Source organism: Callospermophilus lateralis, chromosome 10 (assembly GCF_048772815.1).
Source record: "Callospermophilus lateralis isolate mCalLat2 chromosome 10, mCalLat2.hap1, whole genome shotgun sequence".
In the NCBI taxonomy this organism is placed as follows: Eukaryota; Metazoa; Chordata; class Mammalia; order Rodentia; family Sciuridae; genus Callospermophilus; species Callospermophilus lateralis.
Window position 1 is genome coordinate 128,209,338 of NC_135314.1, and position 16,033 is coordinate 128,225,370.

The following is a 16,033-nucleotide window of genomic DNA, read 5'->3' on the forward strand; positions in this document are numbered from 1 at the left end:
ACTGGGTAATTTTACAAAAAAAAAAAAATAAAGTTCTATTCAGATCATGGTTCTAGAGGCTGGGAGGTCCAAGATTAAGGAGCCACACCTGGTGAGGGACTCTGCAGAGACCCGAGGTGGCCCAGGGCATCACATAGTGAGAAGGCTGACTAAAAGAGACAAAGCCAAACTGATTTTTATAACACACCTACTCTGGAGAAAAACCATAGCCCATTAACCCATCACTTCATTAATGGATCATCTGTGAGGGTAGAGACCTCCTGATTTCATCACTTCTTAAAGGTCACACCTGGTACCACCTCTCACTACCTTACAGTGGGGATTGAATTTCAACCTGAGTCTGGGTGGGGACATTCAAACCCTGATTATGGTACTTCTAGTGAATATTTATGAAGACCTTATTTTATAATATATGTATTTGTTGAACCAAATTTATAAACTTCCTGATAAAATTAGAAAAGAACTGGGAATCCTGGGGTCTGGTGATGATTACTTTGAAGTTCCGTAGGCAGGGTGGGGAGACGTCCCGTTCCTCACGACTAAAACACTCAGGGTCATGCCAGGGGAACCGGGATGCATGAAATAACCACACAAGAGACAGAGATACCTTTTTTGGGGGGGGGTCCTGTGTTGGCTCCTCTGACCTTAAGGGTCTGCAGAAAGAGAGCAAGAGAGCACGTGCTGAACCTTTTTATTGAGGAGAAGCCATTCAAATGAGGCAAGGGGTCAGGTTTCAGGGGGGTTGAGTCTAGCTTCCTGATGTCTGCTGTCAGCCCATTGACTGACATCTAGGAAGGCCACTCCCAAAGGCAGAGCAAGAGAAAGGGACACACAGAGTGTTTCCATGGAACATTCTATCCCAAACAGGGCAAGGGGTAATATCACAAAGGAACAGGTAAGTGTAGCTCAATCCATAGGGTGACAGGCCTACGTCTGAAGACATGTCCTCAACCTCCAGGACCGGTGCAATGTGTGTGTGTGTCTTTTCTGAGCTGCTCTCTGAGAGATTTTCTCACTCCTTTGTTGGTTCCAAGCTCGTCAAGTGCCAGCTGAAAATGTCAAAGTAATTATTATTATTTCTTGTGGGGGGGTGCATTTGTATGATAATAGCAGGATGTTAGAAGCCTAAGGAAGCATTCAGGGGTAAAACACTAATGATGGAAGATCAGACAGCCTAAAAATAAAGTGAAAGATTCCTCCTCCAAAGATGAGGGCTTTTTATAGCATTTGAAGCACTTCTACATAATAGGCTGAACCACAATGACAATTTCACTTAATTTAACCCATTACACTATTTCGATTCTCTACAGCAATGTTTAGACATAGGCAGGAAACGGGTGGAAAGGAAGTGACTTGTAATGGCAAGAGTAAGTCTAGAATCCAAGTCTTCAAAAGAATTCAATTTCCCCCCATCACACAGGTTGTGGCAGAATTATTTGAGAACATTCTTTACTCTGTGTCCACCCCAGCCCTGTCCCCCATTCTCTCTTTCACACACACAAGCCTCTCCTCCTTATTGTCTCACTACTGCTCCTTTATTATCTTTGTGGCCTGGCCCCATTCCCTTCTAACCCATTAGTCTTCCCATCACCTTAAAAGACTGTTTTGTGTCCCCTGCCACCCTCCCCCTTGAGCTACTGCTTAATTTGTCTGCTTCCTTTATCCTGAGCCCACTGTGATGGCTGGACTCCTTTATAATATACCTAGAGCTTTTGCTCCATCCTCAGCCCCGAAGACATTAAATAATTAACTTCTATCACTCCCCTTTATCTCTGCATCACCCAAAATAGCTAGTGGCATTTCCTCTGCATAAATAGAAAGCAGAAAGGTCAGTTGGAGTTTGTGAAAAGTGCGTGTGTGTGTGCGTGTGCGCGCGCACATTTTCTTTAATAAAGCAGCAAGGCCATCCCCTGATACCTTTATCTGTTTCATACTAAGCAACTTCTTATTTCTTTGATTTAGTTATTAATTCCCACATTGAAGTGGCCCCAAATTAAGACTGGGTATAGCTAAAAGAGAAAGAATTTTCCAAGTAGTAATGATAAGGAGATATATTCTTCAAGTCATGTTAAGTTTTGCTCCCAACTCCCATTTCAGTAAACCAAAGGAAGGATAAACTTAAGTAAGCTTCTCTTATGAGAAATGATTATCCTGAATGATCTTTCCCCAGCCCTCTTTTCTTATAAGCCTGATGTGGTATACAACACAAATCTCTGAAGGGTAAGATATTTTGTTTGTTCCTGACTCCTTAGGAACAGATTTTAAAATGCAGAGCATTATTATCTGAGCATGTTAATCTGTTTGTGGAAGATGGTAGAGACTGAAATTTCTGATAATTTCCTTGTCAGACCCAGCAACTTGTACAAGCCTTCTTCTGCTCTAATGTTGTAAAAACCATCAGCAGAAAGACTTAGAAACTTTTTATTAACTTAAATTCTACTGTTGTCCCCCTTGTTCCAGACCTATCTGCAATCCATTTGGTCATAAAAGGCCAAAGAGGCTCCGGAGTGCTCTTCTTGGGGTGAGGTCTCTTTCCTATTAGCATGTGTGGTGGCTTGTGCCAATAATTCTAGCAGCTCAGGAGGCTGAGGCAGGAGGATTGTAGTTCAAAACCAGCCTCAGCAATGGTAAAGTGTTCAGCAACTCAGTGAGACCCAGTCTCTAAATAAAATACAAAATAGGACTGCAGATGTGGTCCAATGATTGAGTGCCCCTGAGTTCAATCCCCAGTACCCACCACTCACCGAAAAAAGCCCACATGTGCTTTCTCCTCTCCTCCCTACTAAGTAATAACTATTATTTGAAAGTAGTGTCACATTTAACAAGATATTTTTACATAAGGCAAAGATAAAATAGGTGATTTTGTAACAATGGAATATATATTTATTATGAATAGAAATCTTCAGTTCTCCACAGGTGAGTCTGGGGAATAAATCCCAGAAGGGAATTGCTTTTTGTATTTTAATCCAGGTTTTTGTATTCATGTACATCTTGCTTGCTGGTCATGTAAGGGAAACATAGACCAAAAACAGGTGCTCAGCAAATGAAGAGAAAGCAAGGTGGGAGGGCAAAGAAAACTTTCTGAGAAGCTGTCATCTGAGCAGAGACCCTCATGAAAAAAAGGGAAATACAGGGGGGTAAGGGAATTTGGGCCCCACAGCTAAAACATGTTGGGGAAATAGCAAGAAGGCTAGAATCACTAGTTTCAGGAGAGAAAAAGGTGAAAACGAAGGTGAGATATCAGTAAATAACAGTAATAGTAAATAATAAAAAATAATAATTGGGGAGAGAAAGGCCTATCTGACTCCCGGGCAGCCCAGCTTGTCAGAGAGGCCAGTGTCCAACAGCTCTCCCAAGCAAGCTGGTCACAGTTCACTGAGACTAAAGGCAGCCAGGACTGAGCTTTGTCCTTCAACTAGAGATGGCCAAGAGCAGCTGGCTTCTCCCCGGCCATCACTGGGACCATCCAACCCTATTGGGAGCCTTGAGGCACGCATGAGGGAAATCCTTTACAGGATGCCAAGATGATGTATAAGCTTATCTCAGGACAGAGATCAAACAACACATATGGCCCATGACTCCAAGAACAGGCAGCCATGCTCACTACTCCTAAACGAGTCATTAAAGAATGGAAGTTAAAGATGGGAGCTCCAGCTATGTGTCCATTTCCCATAATAAAGTCCAGCTTATACAGTTCATGGATTTTCACAGAAATTTGTCTACTTGAACTTCTGCTTGTTTGTCATGGTTCCTTAGTCAGGGTCCTGGAGAGTGGGCTCTTTCCTCATTGTGGTCAGTAACTGTTCCTCAAAATAGAGAAGCTGGTCAACTTCAAAGCAGTCACTGGCCCGAGGGACCACTTTTTCGAGACACTCCCGGATCTCTGTTTCACTGGCATTCTGATTCCTTGCTCTCTTGAGGTAATTGTAGACCTCCTCAAATACTTGTGTTCCCAGCTTCTGCATGGCCAATCTGCCAAAAAAAAAAAAAAAAAAAATAGAAATTATTATAAAGAGTTATTCATGAAGATGGCCTGCAAAAATGTGATTTTGAAATTATTGATTATATAAATAACATTGTCATCCTGGGATTTAGAAAAAAGAAAAATAAGATACAATGTCACCCTAAACATTCAAAACTATTCAATAAAGAATCCTTGAATGTCTGTTATGTTCCAAATACACTTCCAGGAATTGTGTATATAGCAGTAGATAATTTAGGTAAATTTTTGCCTTCATGTGTGTATCTAAACACACACAAAAACGCACAAAATGTATGAGCTAGCTTTTCATCACTATAATAAACTACCTGAGACAGGTTACTTATGATGTAAAGACAGGTTATTTTGCAATAGTTTTGGAAGTTCAAAGTCCAAACAGCATAGTGCAAGTATTCATGTTTCCATATTACCTCCATCATTGTCCATACCCTTGGGTGCATTACACCCTTGGGTCACAATGGCAGAAGTATGTGCAGAAGCAACCAAGTAAGTACATCTCCAACCTAGGAGCAGAGAGGAAGAGAATAGGCAGGGCCAGGCTTGCTCCTTTTATCATAACCCTCTAGAGAACTTGAGGGGTCACCATCAACTAGCGCAAGTCCTCAATGACCTAAGGATATGCCAGTAGGCCTTTCAATCACAGTGGAGCCCTGGGGACACTCAAATCATATCCAAACCAGAGCACATGTATGTATACACACTTGTGTATATATACATATAGACAAACACATACATAATAAAATGCCAGGTGTTGTTAAGAGAAATGAAGAAAAAGGGAGGTTGTGTGAGCAGGGAAATCTTTATGAAGAGTTTTCATTTGAACATTTCCTCATGAAGTAAGGAAAATACCAGGGGCAAGAGAATTTGGGCCCTAAGGCTAAAAGATGCCGGAGAAATATCAAGAAGGCTAGTGTCAGGAGAAAATCAAGGAAGAGGATGGTGGGATAGTAAATCAAATAACAAATACCAAGATAATTAAAAAAAAAAAGTAGCAGGCTGTGGTGGTGCACACCTATAATCCCAGCTACTTGGGAGGCTGAGGCAAGAGAATCTCAAGTTCAAAGCCAGCCTCAGAAACTTATGTTGAGACTCTATCTGAGGATGTGGCTTAGTGGTTAAGCATCCCTGGACTCAATCCCTGGTACCAAAATAATAACAACAACAATAGAAGAGGAGGATAAAAATGAGGGAGAAGAGATCTGCCTCACTGACCTGCAATGGGAGCTTAGGCCCAGGGTAGGTTGGGTCCATCCAGCCACTGGCAGAGCCCTGCCAGAGCTCAGGCCTGGCCCAGATCCGCCTGGCTGACCTGCACAGGTAGTCTCTACCTTGGGACAACAGCCAGGTCCTAGAAGCAGCTGAATCTTGGAGCAGGAATCCCAAAGCCAATGTAAGGCCCACCCTTTCAACCCCATCTCTGAAAGATGTTGAGTCCATCTTGGGGCACCTCCACTGCTATCTCAAGTTACCTTCTGCTATTGCTGTTGCCACCTATAGTTGCATTAGTATCCATCCTGGGACACCTGCAGGGTCTGGAAACCCAACACCAAGGTGAGATACAGATAATCTCACAGATTCTACAAGACTATAGGGTAGAAACTCTTATACCTCAGATCCACACCACAAGTAAGAAAATCACATAGACAACATGAAAAAACAAGGGAGAAAACTGCCCCAAACAAACCAGGATACTACAATAACAGAACCCTGGACAGTGCAGTTGATGAAGTGTCAGAGAAGGCGTTCAGAATGTTCATGATTAAAATAATCTGTGAATTAAAGAATGACCTAAATGAGCAAATAAAGGCAAAAATTGGTCACTCCAGCAAAAAAATAAGGGAGCAAATACAGGTAGCAAAAGATTACTTCAAGAAAGAGAGAGATTCTGGAAAAAAAAATCAAAAATCCTTGAAGTGAGAAAAAAAATGAAATAAAAAAACTCAATAAAAAGCATCACTTGGAAGTCAGATATTGAAGACAAAGTATACAATCTGGAAAATAAAGTTGATCACACAGTGAAGATGGTAAGGAACCATTGTTATAGTTAAAGCTTCGTCCTGGAGTTTCATAAACTGACTTGCAGACCATTGAATCAAGCCTTTATTGAAGCACACCAGTGGCGGCTGACCAGAACATAAAGCTCTTCCCCTGATTAGCCCCAAACAATTGCAAGGGTGCTCCTTATAAGCCTGAAAACTGCAAAAGCGATGTTCGGGGTCTAGCCAATGCAAGCAAGCCAGGTTACAGAAGCGGGAGAGTGCAGTCAAACACAGGGAAGCTAACCAATCACAGTTAGCCCAATCACCCCAGTTACAGAAACAGAGCCCCGTTACTACCCTAGTTACAGAAACAATGCCCCATTAGGTAGTTCCGTGTTCTTAAAGGTTTCTATAGCAAAAGGAAAAGAACATCTTGCCCCAGTCATGACCCTTCTACTTGGCATGGTTGTTTTACAGGATGAAGTCATAAAACAAAATGGAGTCACATTTGCTCCTACTATCACACCATGAGCATAACATCCAAGAATTATGGGATAGCATTAAAAGGCCAAATCTAAGAGTTATTGGGATAGAGGAAGGCACAGAGTTTCAAACCAATGGAATGCACAATCTCTTCAATGAGACAATATCAGAAAATTTCCCAAGCATGAAGAATGAATTGGAAAATCAAATACAAAAGGCTTACAGAACACCAATTGTACAAAATTACAACAGTTCTATGCCAAGGCACATTATCATGAAAATGCCTAGCATACAGAATAAGGAAAGAATAATAAAAGCCGCAAGAGAGAGGAATCAGATCACCTATAGGAGGAGACCAATTCATATCTCATCAGATTTTTCAACCCAGACACTCAAAGCCAGGAGATCATGGAACAACATATACCAAGCTCTGAGAGAAAATGGATGTCAACTAAGAATCTTATATCCAGCAACAGTTAGCTTTAGATTTGATGATGAAATAAAAACCATCCATGATAAACAAAAGTTAAAAGAATTTACAACTAGAAAGTCTGTGCTACAGAACATCCTCATCAAAATATTCCATGAAGAGGAAGTGAAAAATAATGATGTAAATCAGCAGAGGGAGGTATTACACTAAAGGAAAAACTAATCAAAAGAGAAACCAAGTCAAGATAAATACCAAAAATAAACAAAATGGCTGGGAAAATAAATCATGTCTCAATAATAACTCTGAATGTTAATGGCCTAAATTCACCAATCAAAAGACATAGACTGGCAGATTGGATTTAAAAAAAAAAGACCCAACAATATGCTGCCTCAAAGAGACTCATCTTATAGAAAAAGACATCCACAGACTGAAGGTGAAAGGTTGGGAAAAATCATACCACTCACATAGACTGCAGAAGCAAACAGGGATTTCCATCCTCATATCAAATAAAGTAGACTTCAAGCCAAAGTTAAGCAAAAGAAATAAAGAAGGAGATTTCATACTGCTTCAGGGAACCATTCATCAACAAGACTTAACAATAATAAATATACATGCCTCAAACAATGGAGCATCTGTATTCATCAAACAAATCTTCTCAAGTTCCAGAGTCAAATAGACCACAACACAATAATTCTGATGATTTTTAACACACCTCTTTCACAAGTGGATAGATCTTTCATACAAAAGCTAAGCAAAGAAACTATAGAACTCAATAATACAATCAATAACTTAGACTTATCTGACATATGTAGAATATTCATCCTTCAATGAGTGAATACACTTTCTTCTCAGCAGCACATGGATCCTTCTCTAAAATAGACCATATATTATGCCACAAGGCGATCCTTAGCAAATACAAAAAAGTAGAGATACTACCCTGTATTCTATCAGATCATAATGGAATGAAATTAGAAATCAATGATAAAATAAAAATTAAAAAAGCTACTCCAACACTGGGAGTAAACAATATGCTACTGAATAAACAATGAGTTGCAAAATACATCAAAGAGGAGATTAAAAAATTCTGAGAGGTAAATGAGAACATAGACACAATATATCAAAATTTCTGGGACACTAGGAAGGCAGTACTAAGAGGAAAGTTCATTGTGGAGTTCATTCCTTAAAAGAAGAAAAAGTCAACAATAAATGACTTAACATTACATTTCAAAGCCCTAGAAAAAGAACAAATCAACATCAAAAGTAGTAGAAAACAGGAACTAATTAAAATCAGAGCTGAAATCAATGAAATTTAAATAAAAGAAAAAATTGAAAAAAAACAAAAGTTGGTTCTTTGAAAAAATAAATAAATTGACAAACCCTTAGCCATGCTAATGAAGAGAAGGAAAGAGAAAAATTCAAATTACTAACATACATGATGAAAAAGGAAATATCACAACAGACACTACAGAAATACAGAAGATAATTAGAAATTATTTTGAAAACTTGTACTCCAATAAAATAGAAAATATCAAAGGCATTGATGAATTTCTAGAGTCATATGATTTGCTCAAATTGAATCAGGATGATATACACAATATAAATAGATCTATTTCAAACAATGAAATAGAAGATGCCATCAGAAGCCTACCAACCAAGAAAAGCCCAGGACTGGATGGATACACAGCTGAGTTCTACAAAACCTTTAATGAAAAGCTTATACCAAGACTCTTCAATTTATTTCATGAAATAGAAAAAAAAGGAGCACTTCCAAACTCATTCTCTGAGGCCAATATCACCCTAATTCCCAAACCAAGCAAAGATACATCAAAGAAAGAAAATTTCAGATCAATATCTCTAATGAACAAAGATGCAAAAGTTCTCAATAAAATTATGGCAAATTGCATACAAAAACATATCAAAAAGGTAGGGCACCATAATCAAGTGGGGTTCATCCCAGGGATGCAAGGCTGGTTCAACAATTAGAAATCAATAAATGTAATTCATCACATCATATTTAAAGATAAGAACCATATAATCATCTCAATTTAGATGCAGAAAAAGCATTCAACAAAATGCAGCACCCCTTCATGTACAAAACACTAGAAAAACTAGGGATAAAAGGAATATATCTCAACATTGTAAAAGCTACCTCTGCTAAGCCCCAGGCCAATATCACTCTAAATGAAGAAAAATTGAAAGCATTCCCTCTAAAAACTGGAACAAGACAGGAATGCCCTCTTTCACCACTTCTATTTAACATAGTTCTTGAAACATTGGCCAGAGCAATTAGACTGTTGAAAGAAATAAAAGGGATATGGTTAGAAAAAGAAGAACTCAAATAAGCACTATTTGCTGATGATATAATTCTATGCCTAGAAGACCCAAAAAATTCCACCACAAAATTTCTAGAACTAGTAAATAAATTTAGCAAAGTAGCAGGTTATAAAATCAACACCCACAAATCAAAGGCATTTCTGTATATCAATGACAATTCCTCTGAAAGGAAAACTACCCCATTTACAATAGCCTCAAAAAAACAAACAAACAAAGAAAAAAAAAAAAACTTGGGAATCAACAAACATGAAAACTACAGAACGCTAAAGGCAGAAATTAAAGAAGACCTTAGAAGAGAGAAAGAAATCCCTTGTTCTTGGATAGGCAGAATTAATATTGTCAAAATAGCCATATTACCAAAAGCACTGTACAAATTTAATGCAATTCCAATCAAAATCCCAATGACATTCCTCATAGAAATAGAAAAAGCAGCCATGAAATTCATCTGGAATAATAGAGACCCAGAATAGCTAAAGCAATCCTTAGCAAGAAGAGTGAAGCAGGTGGCATCACTATACCAGACCTTAAACTATACTACAGAGCAATAGTAACAAAAACAGCATGGTATTGGCATCAAAATAGACTGGAAGACCAATGGTACAGAATAGAAGACACAGAGACTAACCCACATAATTACAGTTGTCTTATTTTAGACAAAAGCATCAAAAAACGTACATTGGAGAAAAGATAGCCTCTTCAACAAATAGTGCCAGGAACATTGGAAATCCATATGCAACAAAATGAAATTAAACCCCTCTCACCATGTAAAAAACTTAACTCAAAGTGGATCAAGGACCTGGGAACCAAACCAGAGACACTGCATCTAATAGAAGAAAAAGTTGGCCCAGATCTCCATCAGATAGAGTACTAATCTCTAGGATACATAAATAACTCAAAATCTTAACACCAAAAACAAATAACCCAATCAATAATGGGCCAAGGATTGAATGGACACTTCTCAGAAGATGATATACAATCAATCAACAAATATATGAGAAAATGTTCAACATCTCTAGCAATTAGAGAAATTCAAATTAAACTACTCTAAGATTTTATTTCACTCCAGTTAGAAGGCAGCTAATAGGAAGACAAACAATAATAAGTGTTGGTGAGGATGTGGGGAAAAAGGCACACTTATACATTGTTGGTGGGACTGCAAACTGGTGCAGCCAATGTGGAAAGCAGTATGGAGATTTCTTGGAAAACTGGGAATGGAACCACCATTTGACCCAGCTATCCCTTTCCTTGTACTATACCCAAAAAGCATACTACAGTGACACAGCCACATCAATGTTTATAGCAGCACAATTCACAACAGCTATACTGTGGAACCAACCTAGATGCCCTTCAGTAGATTAATGAATAAAGAAACTGTGGTATATATACACAATGGAATATTATTCAGCATTAAAAGAGAATAAAATTATGGCATTTGCAGGTAAATGGAGGGGGCTGAAGAATATAATGCTAAGTTAGCCAATCCCCAAAAACCAAATGCCGAATGTTTTCTTTGATTTAAGGATGCTGATTCATAATGTGGTTGGGGGAGGGCATGGGAAGATTAGTTGAACTCTAGGTAGGGCAAAGGGGAGGGATGGGAGGGTAGGGAGCATGGGGGTAGGAAAGACAGTGGAATGAGACGGACATCTTTACCCTAAGTACCTGTATGAAGACATAAATGGTGTGACTCTACTTTGTGTACAACCAGAGATATGAAAATGTGTGCTCTATATGTGTGGTATGAATTGTAATGCATTCTGCCATCACATATAAAACAGTAAAGTAAAAAATGGGGGGAGGAGAAGAACTCCTTTATTAATTACTCATCAGCCATTTTCTACCCACTTTACCTTTCCAATCTCATGTAATCTTCATAATGGATTTATGAGGGGAGACATTCTTTTTAATCCCTATTTTACAGATGAAGATCTGAGGCTTAACTTGGTGGCATTCAAGTTGGTGTACAGTCTTCAAACTATAAAAATTCATTTTTAATGGCTCCATAATGTTCTACTGAGTTAATGTGTGAACATTTACCTAATTATTTCTACATTAAATATTTAGTTTTTTTCTACCCTTTCACTATAACAGTGTGTGAACATTTGGAGCTTATAGATTATTCATTTAAGTGAATATTTTCTGGCATCAGATTTTTAGGAGTGTTTTACATGGCTATATTCAGTCTGTAAATTCATATTTATATTTATGGTTTCTGTATATATGTTGTGCTTGATTAAAAGAATTTGGGCTGGTCACAGCAGCACACATCTGTAATCCAGAGACCTGGGAGGCTGAGAGTTCAAGACTGACCTGGGACAAAGTGAGATCTGTCTCAAAAACAAACAAACAAAGAAAGTAAAAATTTTGTGGGAATGAAATTATTACATTAAAATGTATAAACATTTTTATGACTTTAACATTAAAGAAATATTTCTCTATTCATTCAGTGGATTTGGTAAAAAGAAAATGTCTTTTTTTTTCTTTTCAAAAATGTTAAAGCATCAATGCTAACCAGCAAAGATGGATGTTGACAATAGCATTGAAGGCATTAGAGATTTTATTTTATGAGTTTTTATTGTTTGGGTGGTAGAGTGTATACTCAAATGCAGATCTCAGAACTCCAAGTGCTGGGGAGACCAGCAGCCCTTGAACCTCCTGTTATCCAGCTTGAATGGTTTACTTCTATCATGAAACTTTCAGGACTGATCCCAACATTCCTGACATCCCTAGTCACCTCAGACATACCAGAAATCCAAACAAATTTTGGATTTTGCTGACACTTATCAGACCCTGGCCCTGCCCCTCTCATTCACCAGTAACTTCAGCAAGGAGCCCGCTCTCTTCCTCCCACCTCCTACTCCCATCGCCACTCTTGACCTCAGTGTTCCTGGTCTCTCTAGTTTTGGACTACCTGACATCCAATGACCACTCCCTCTACCTAGCTCCGTTGCCCATTCTCAGGATGAGACCCTTGAATTCATCAGCCTGAATGACACATGACCTCGGATTTCTATCTTTCTACTCTCTGATTATTTCTCTATACCCTCCCACCATACTTATTCCAGCCACTTTCCACTTCATAGTGACCTTCAGTCCTCTGACCCCATCACCATGATAACAGCCACTTATGCCCTCACTTCCCACCTTCCCCCATTTAAATTTAATGGTTGCTTGATGGTCTTATCCCCTCATTTTTCCCTGGAAAAGTCCTAATGGTAAAACCTAATCATACAAGGACCCATGACTGTACTCAACAAAATGTTTCTGGAGAAAAGTATTCAATTGTTCCAACAAGTCTCATTTAAGTTGATGAGCACAATTCACAATGGTGCTTGGTACTGCCCAGTGATCCTACTATACTTCCCTTGTATGCTTTTGTTCTTATCCAAAATGACTATTTCATACCTTCTGCATTATTCTTAAACTTGGTCAGCCCTCACCTTTGTTCTCACTTGATGACTTTATCTCATATCTCCCTGAGAAAATAGAAGTAATCACGTAAATATTTCCTTATCTTCTCAGCACCCAAACTGCAGTGACCACATACTTGGTTTCCTCTCCTGTCCCTAATGGAGGGATTATTCCTGCTTCTATCAGAGACTCAACCTACTTGAGAGCTCTGGATCCTGGCCTCTGTCACCATCTCTGTGACTTTCCCTGGAGCAGTTATCTTCTTTCTCTCTCTCATCATCTCTTTCTACCTCTATGGATCATTCTTGTCAAGAGACCGCTATAACCTATTCCAAATAAAAACCTCCCTTAACCTTCACATTCCTCCCCATTTTTCTTCTGTTTCCTTTGGTGATATAGCAGGATTTTCTCCTGTCACATTGGTTGCTTCCTTATAACCTCCTCTGCTGATTCCTCTTCTTCCTATCCTAGGTCTCTACATTTAGTAGTATCCCTAGGCTTAGTCCCAGACGCCCTTTGTCCTCTGTTTTCAGGCTGCCTAAGTGAAAAGTCCCTCCCACCTAGTCCAAGTTCTTTAACATTGTTCATATGCTGAGAATTTTATCTAATATGTTTTGTCTGATATGTGTCCTATGTCCTGCCTTTCACTTTAGAACTCCAGGCTTGTGAACTAATTGCCCACTTTTTGTCCCCAGTTGCTAGTTATCTCATGTGATTTCAGCATGGCTAAAAAAGAGTCTTAATTACCTCCTCTCTCCCTCTAAAATGTATGCTGGTTTTATGATATTTCCTAGCTTAAATGACACTAGTATCTATCCAATTTTGTAAGCCAAGTTATTCTTTTTTCCATATTTTTATTGGTGTGTTATAATTGTACATAATGGTGGGGACTCATTGTTACATATTTGTACATGCACACAGTATAAGCAATATAATTTGGCCAATGTTGCTCCCCAGTATTTTCCTTCCCCCTACTTCTTCCCTCTAGTGTGTTTCTTTTATTCTATTGATCTCACTTCAATTTTCAGAAATTTCCTTCTCCCCTTTCTTTTCTATATTCAACATACCAGATAAAACATATGAATTCTGACTTTTTTAGTTTGGTTTATTTCACTTTACATAATGTTCTCAAGTTTTATCCATTTTCCTGCAAATGGCATAATTTTATTCTTCTTGATGGCTGAATAAAACTCTGTTGTGTATATATACCACATTTTCTTTATTCATTTATCCATTGATGGATACTTAGGTTGGTTCCATAGTTTGGCTATTGTGAATTGTGAAATTTGGCTATAAACATGGGTATGTATGTATTGCTATAGTGTGCTGACTTTAATTGTTTAAGATAAATACCAAAAAGTGGTTTAGCTGGATCAGTTATTCTGTTTTTTTAAATTTCATATCTTTTTACTTATTTATGTTGTCTTTCTTTTTCTTTTTCTTTTTTTTTTATGGTCCTGGGGACCAAACCCAGGGTCTCATACATGGTAGATAGGCATTCTACCACCAAATTATATCCATCACCCATATTTATTTTTAAACATAGTATATTTTTAAGATGTACAACATGATGATTTTTCAGTGGGGATATCAGAGATTGAACTCAGGGGCACTTGACCACTTAGCCATAACCCCAGCCTTATTTTGTATTTTATTTAGAGTCAGGGTCTCACTGAGTTGCTTAGCACCTTGCTTTTGCCGAAGCTGGCTTTGAATTTGCCATCCTCCTGCCTTGGTCTCCTGAGCTGCTGGGATTACAGGCACCAGGTGATAATTTTTTTCCTGCAGTGCTAGGGATGGAACCCAGGATCCTTCACATGCTAGGCAAGTGCTCTACCACTAAAATACATCCTTAGCCCCCATGATATCTCGATATACTTAACTTTCTATATCTTTATTTCTCACATTAATCTCATAGGGATTAGCCAGACTTATTGTGTTCCACAAACTGATGAAGAAACAGTTTTTCTTTTAAATTTTTAATTCATCATGGACTGATACATGAAACTACTGTCCATAATAGGTAGTCTGTGCCTCATTCAGACTTTTCTGAGGAATCCAGGAGGGAATCAACAATGGAAGCACTAGGGAATCTGTGAGTCAGTTTGGTAGGTAAATAGGACAAGACAGATGAAGGTAAGAAGCACATGAACATGATGCTCAAAGAAGGCTTAGTATTTGACTTAGTATTTGTGATTTTTTTTTCATTTTATGATGATATAAAATGGTATGTGTACAGTTGAAACTGTACTTCAAATTTTGAATTTTTATTTCCTATGTTAATGATAGGCAATATGATTTCTCTTGTGATTCTGGACAGCAGCAATGAGCTGCATCTCCCAGTTAGTTAGGTACTCATGAAAGTAATCAATTTATACTCTGCTGTGTGCTATATTGCCAGTGGTTTTTGGATATGGGTGTTCAATAAATTATACAAGATATAAACACTTGATTATAATAGTGAGCTTTATATTAGATGATTTTGCATAATTTTGTAGGCTAATAACAGTATTCTGAGTGTTTAAGGTAGACTAGGGTAAGTTAGGACATTCAGCATGTAAACACATTTTTGACTTGAGATATTTTTAACTTAGTATAGGTTTATCAGGACATAACCCCACTATAGGTCAAGGAGCATCTGTAGTCATGTCACCTATTGATGATAAGGGAGTCCAAGAAGGTGCCCTTTGCAACTGTGACAACTAACAGTTTTTTGAACCTTCTCTAAATGCCTGGGCTTATATTGATTTACCTCCTCATATCATCCATTAAATCTGCATGACCCTGTGAATAGATACTATTGATATTCTCATTTTTAGATGAGAAAACTGAGATACAAAGAGGGTAAATAACTTTTCCACTGCCACAGTCTGAAGTGGTGGAATGAGAATTTGAATAGTTTCACTCCACAGCTTATTCTTTTCATCAGCATGATATGGAATTTGGATTAAGGAGACTGAGGTTGAATCTTTGCTCTGCCCTACACTGGCTGTGTGATCTTGGGCCAGTTACTTAATTCTATAATCTGAATGTTGGTGTCTTTCCCAAATTCATTTGCTAAAACTAAATTCCCAGTGTGATAGGCTTAAGAGGCAAGGCTTTTGAAATAGTGATTAAATCCTGAGGTCTCTGCAATGAATGGGCTTCCTCTATAAAAGAAATTGCAAGGTGTGTCTGGCCCTTCCACTATATGAGGACACAGACATCTGTGAGGAAAAGGTCCCACCAGACACTGAATCTGCTGGTGCCTTGATCTTATACTCCCAGCCTCCAGAACTATGAGCAATACATTTTTGTTGTTTGTAAGTTTCCCTGTCTCCAGTATTTTTTTATTAGAAGGAACAAATTAAGACATTTAACCTGAGCCTGAGGTTTTTCATTTTTAAGGGGATTTAC

General features: G+C 38.3%; 1 protein-coding gene across 8 annotated transcripts in view; it reads right to left on the minus strand.

Moving 5' to 3' along the window:
- Positions 1-2,866: 2,866 nt before the first annotated feature.
- Nek11 (NIMA related kinase 11) overlaps positions 2,867-16,033 on the minus strand; it is a 315,212-nt gene continuing 302,045 nt past the window's right edge. For 6 of the 8 annotated variants that reach the window (XM_076868276.2, XM_076868274.2, XM_076868271.2 and 3 more), the window contains one exon: positions 2,867-3,972. In XM_076868276.2, coding sequence (XP_076724391.2) covers positions 3,753-3,972 — 220 coding nt within the window. In that variant the 3' untranslated portion in view covers positions 2,867-3,752. The remainder of the gene's footprint in view (positions 3,973-16,033) is intronic. The other 2 variants (XM_076868277.2, XM_076868273.2) reach the window with 2 other exon arrangements.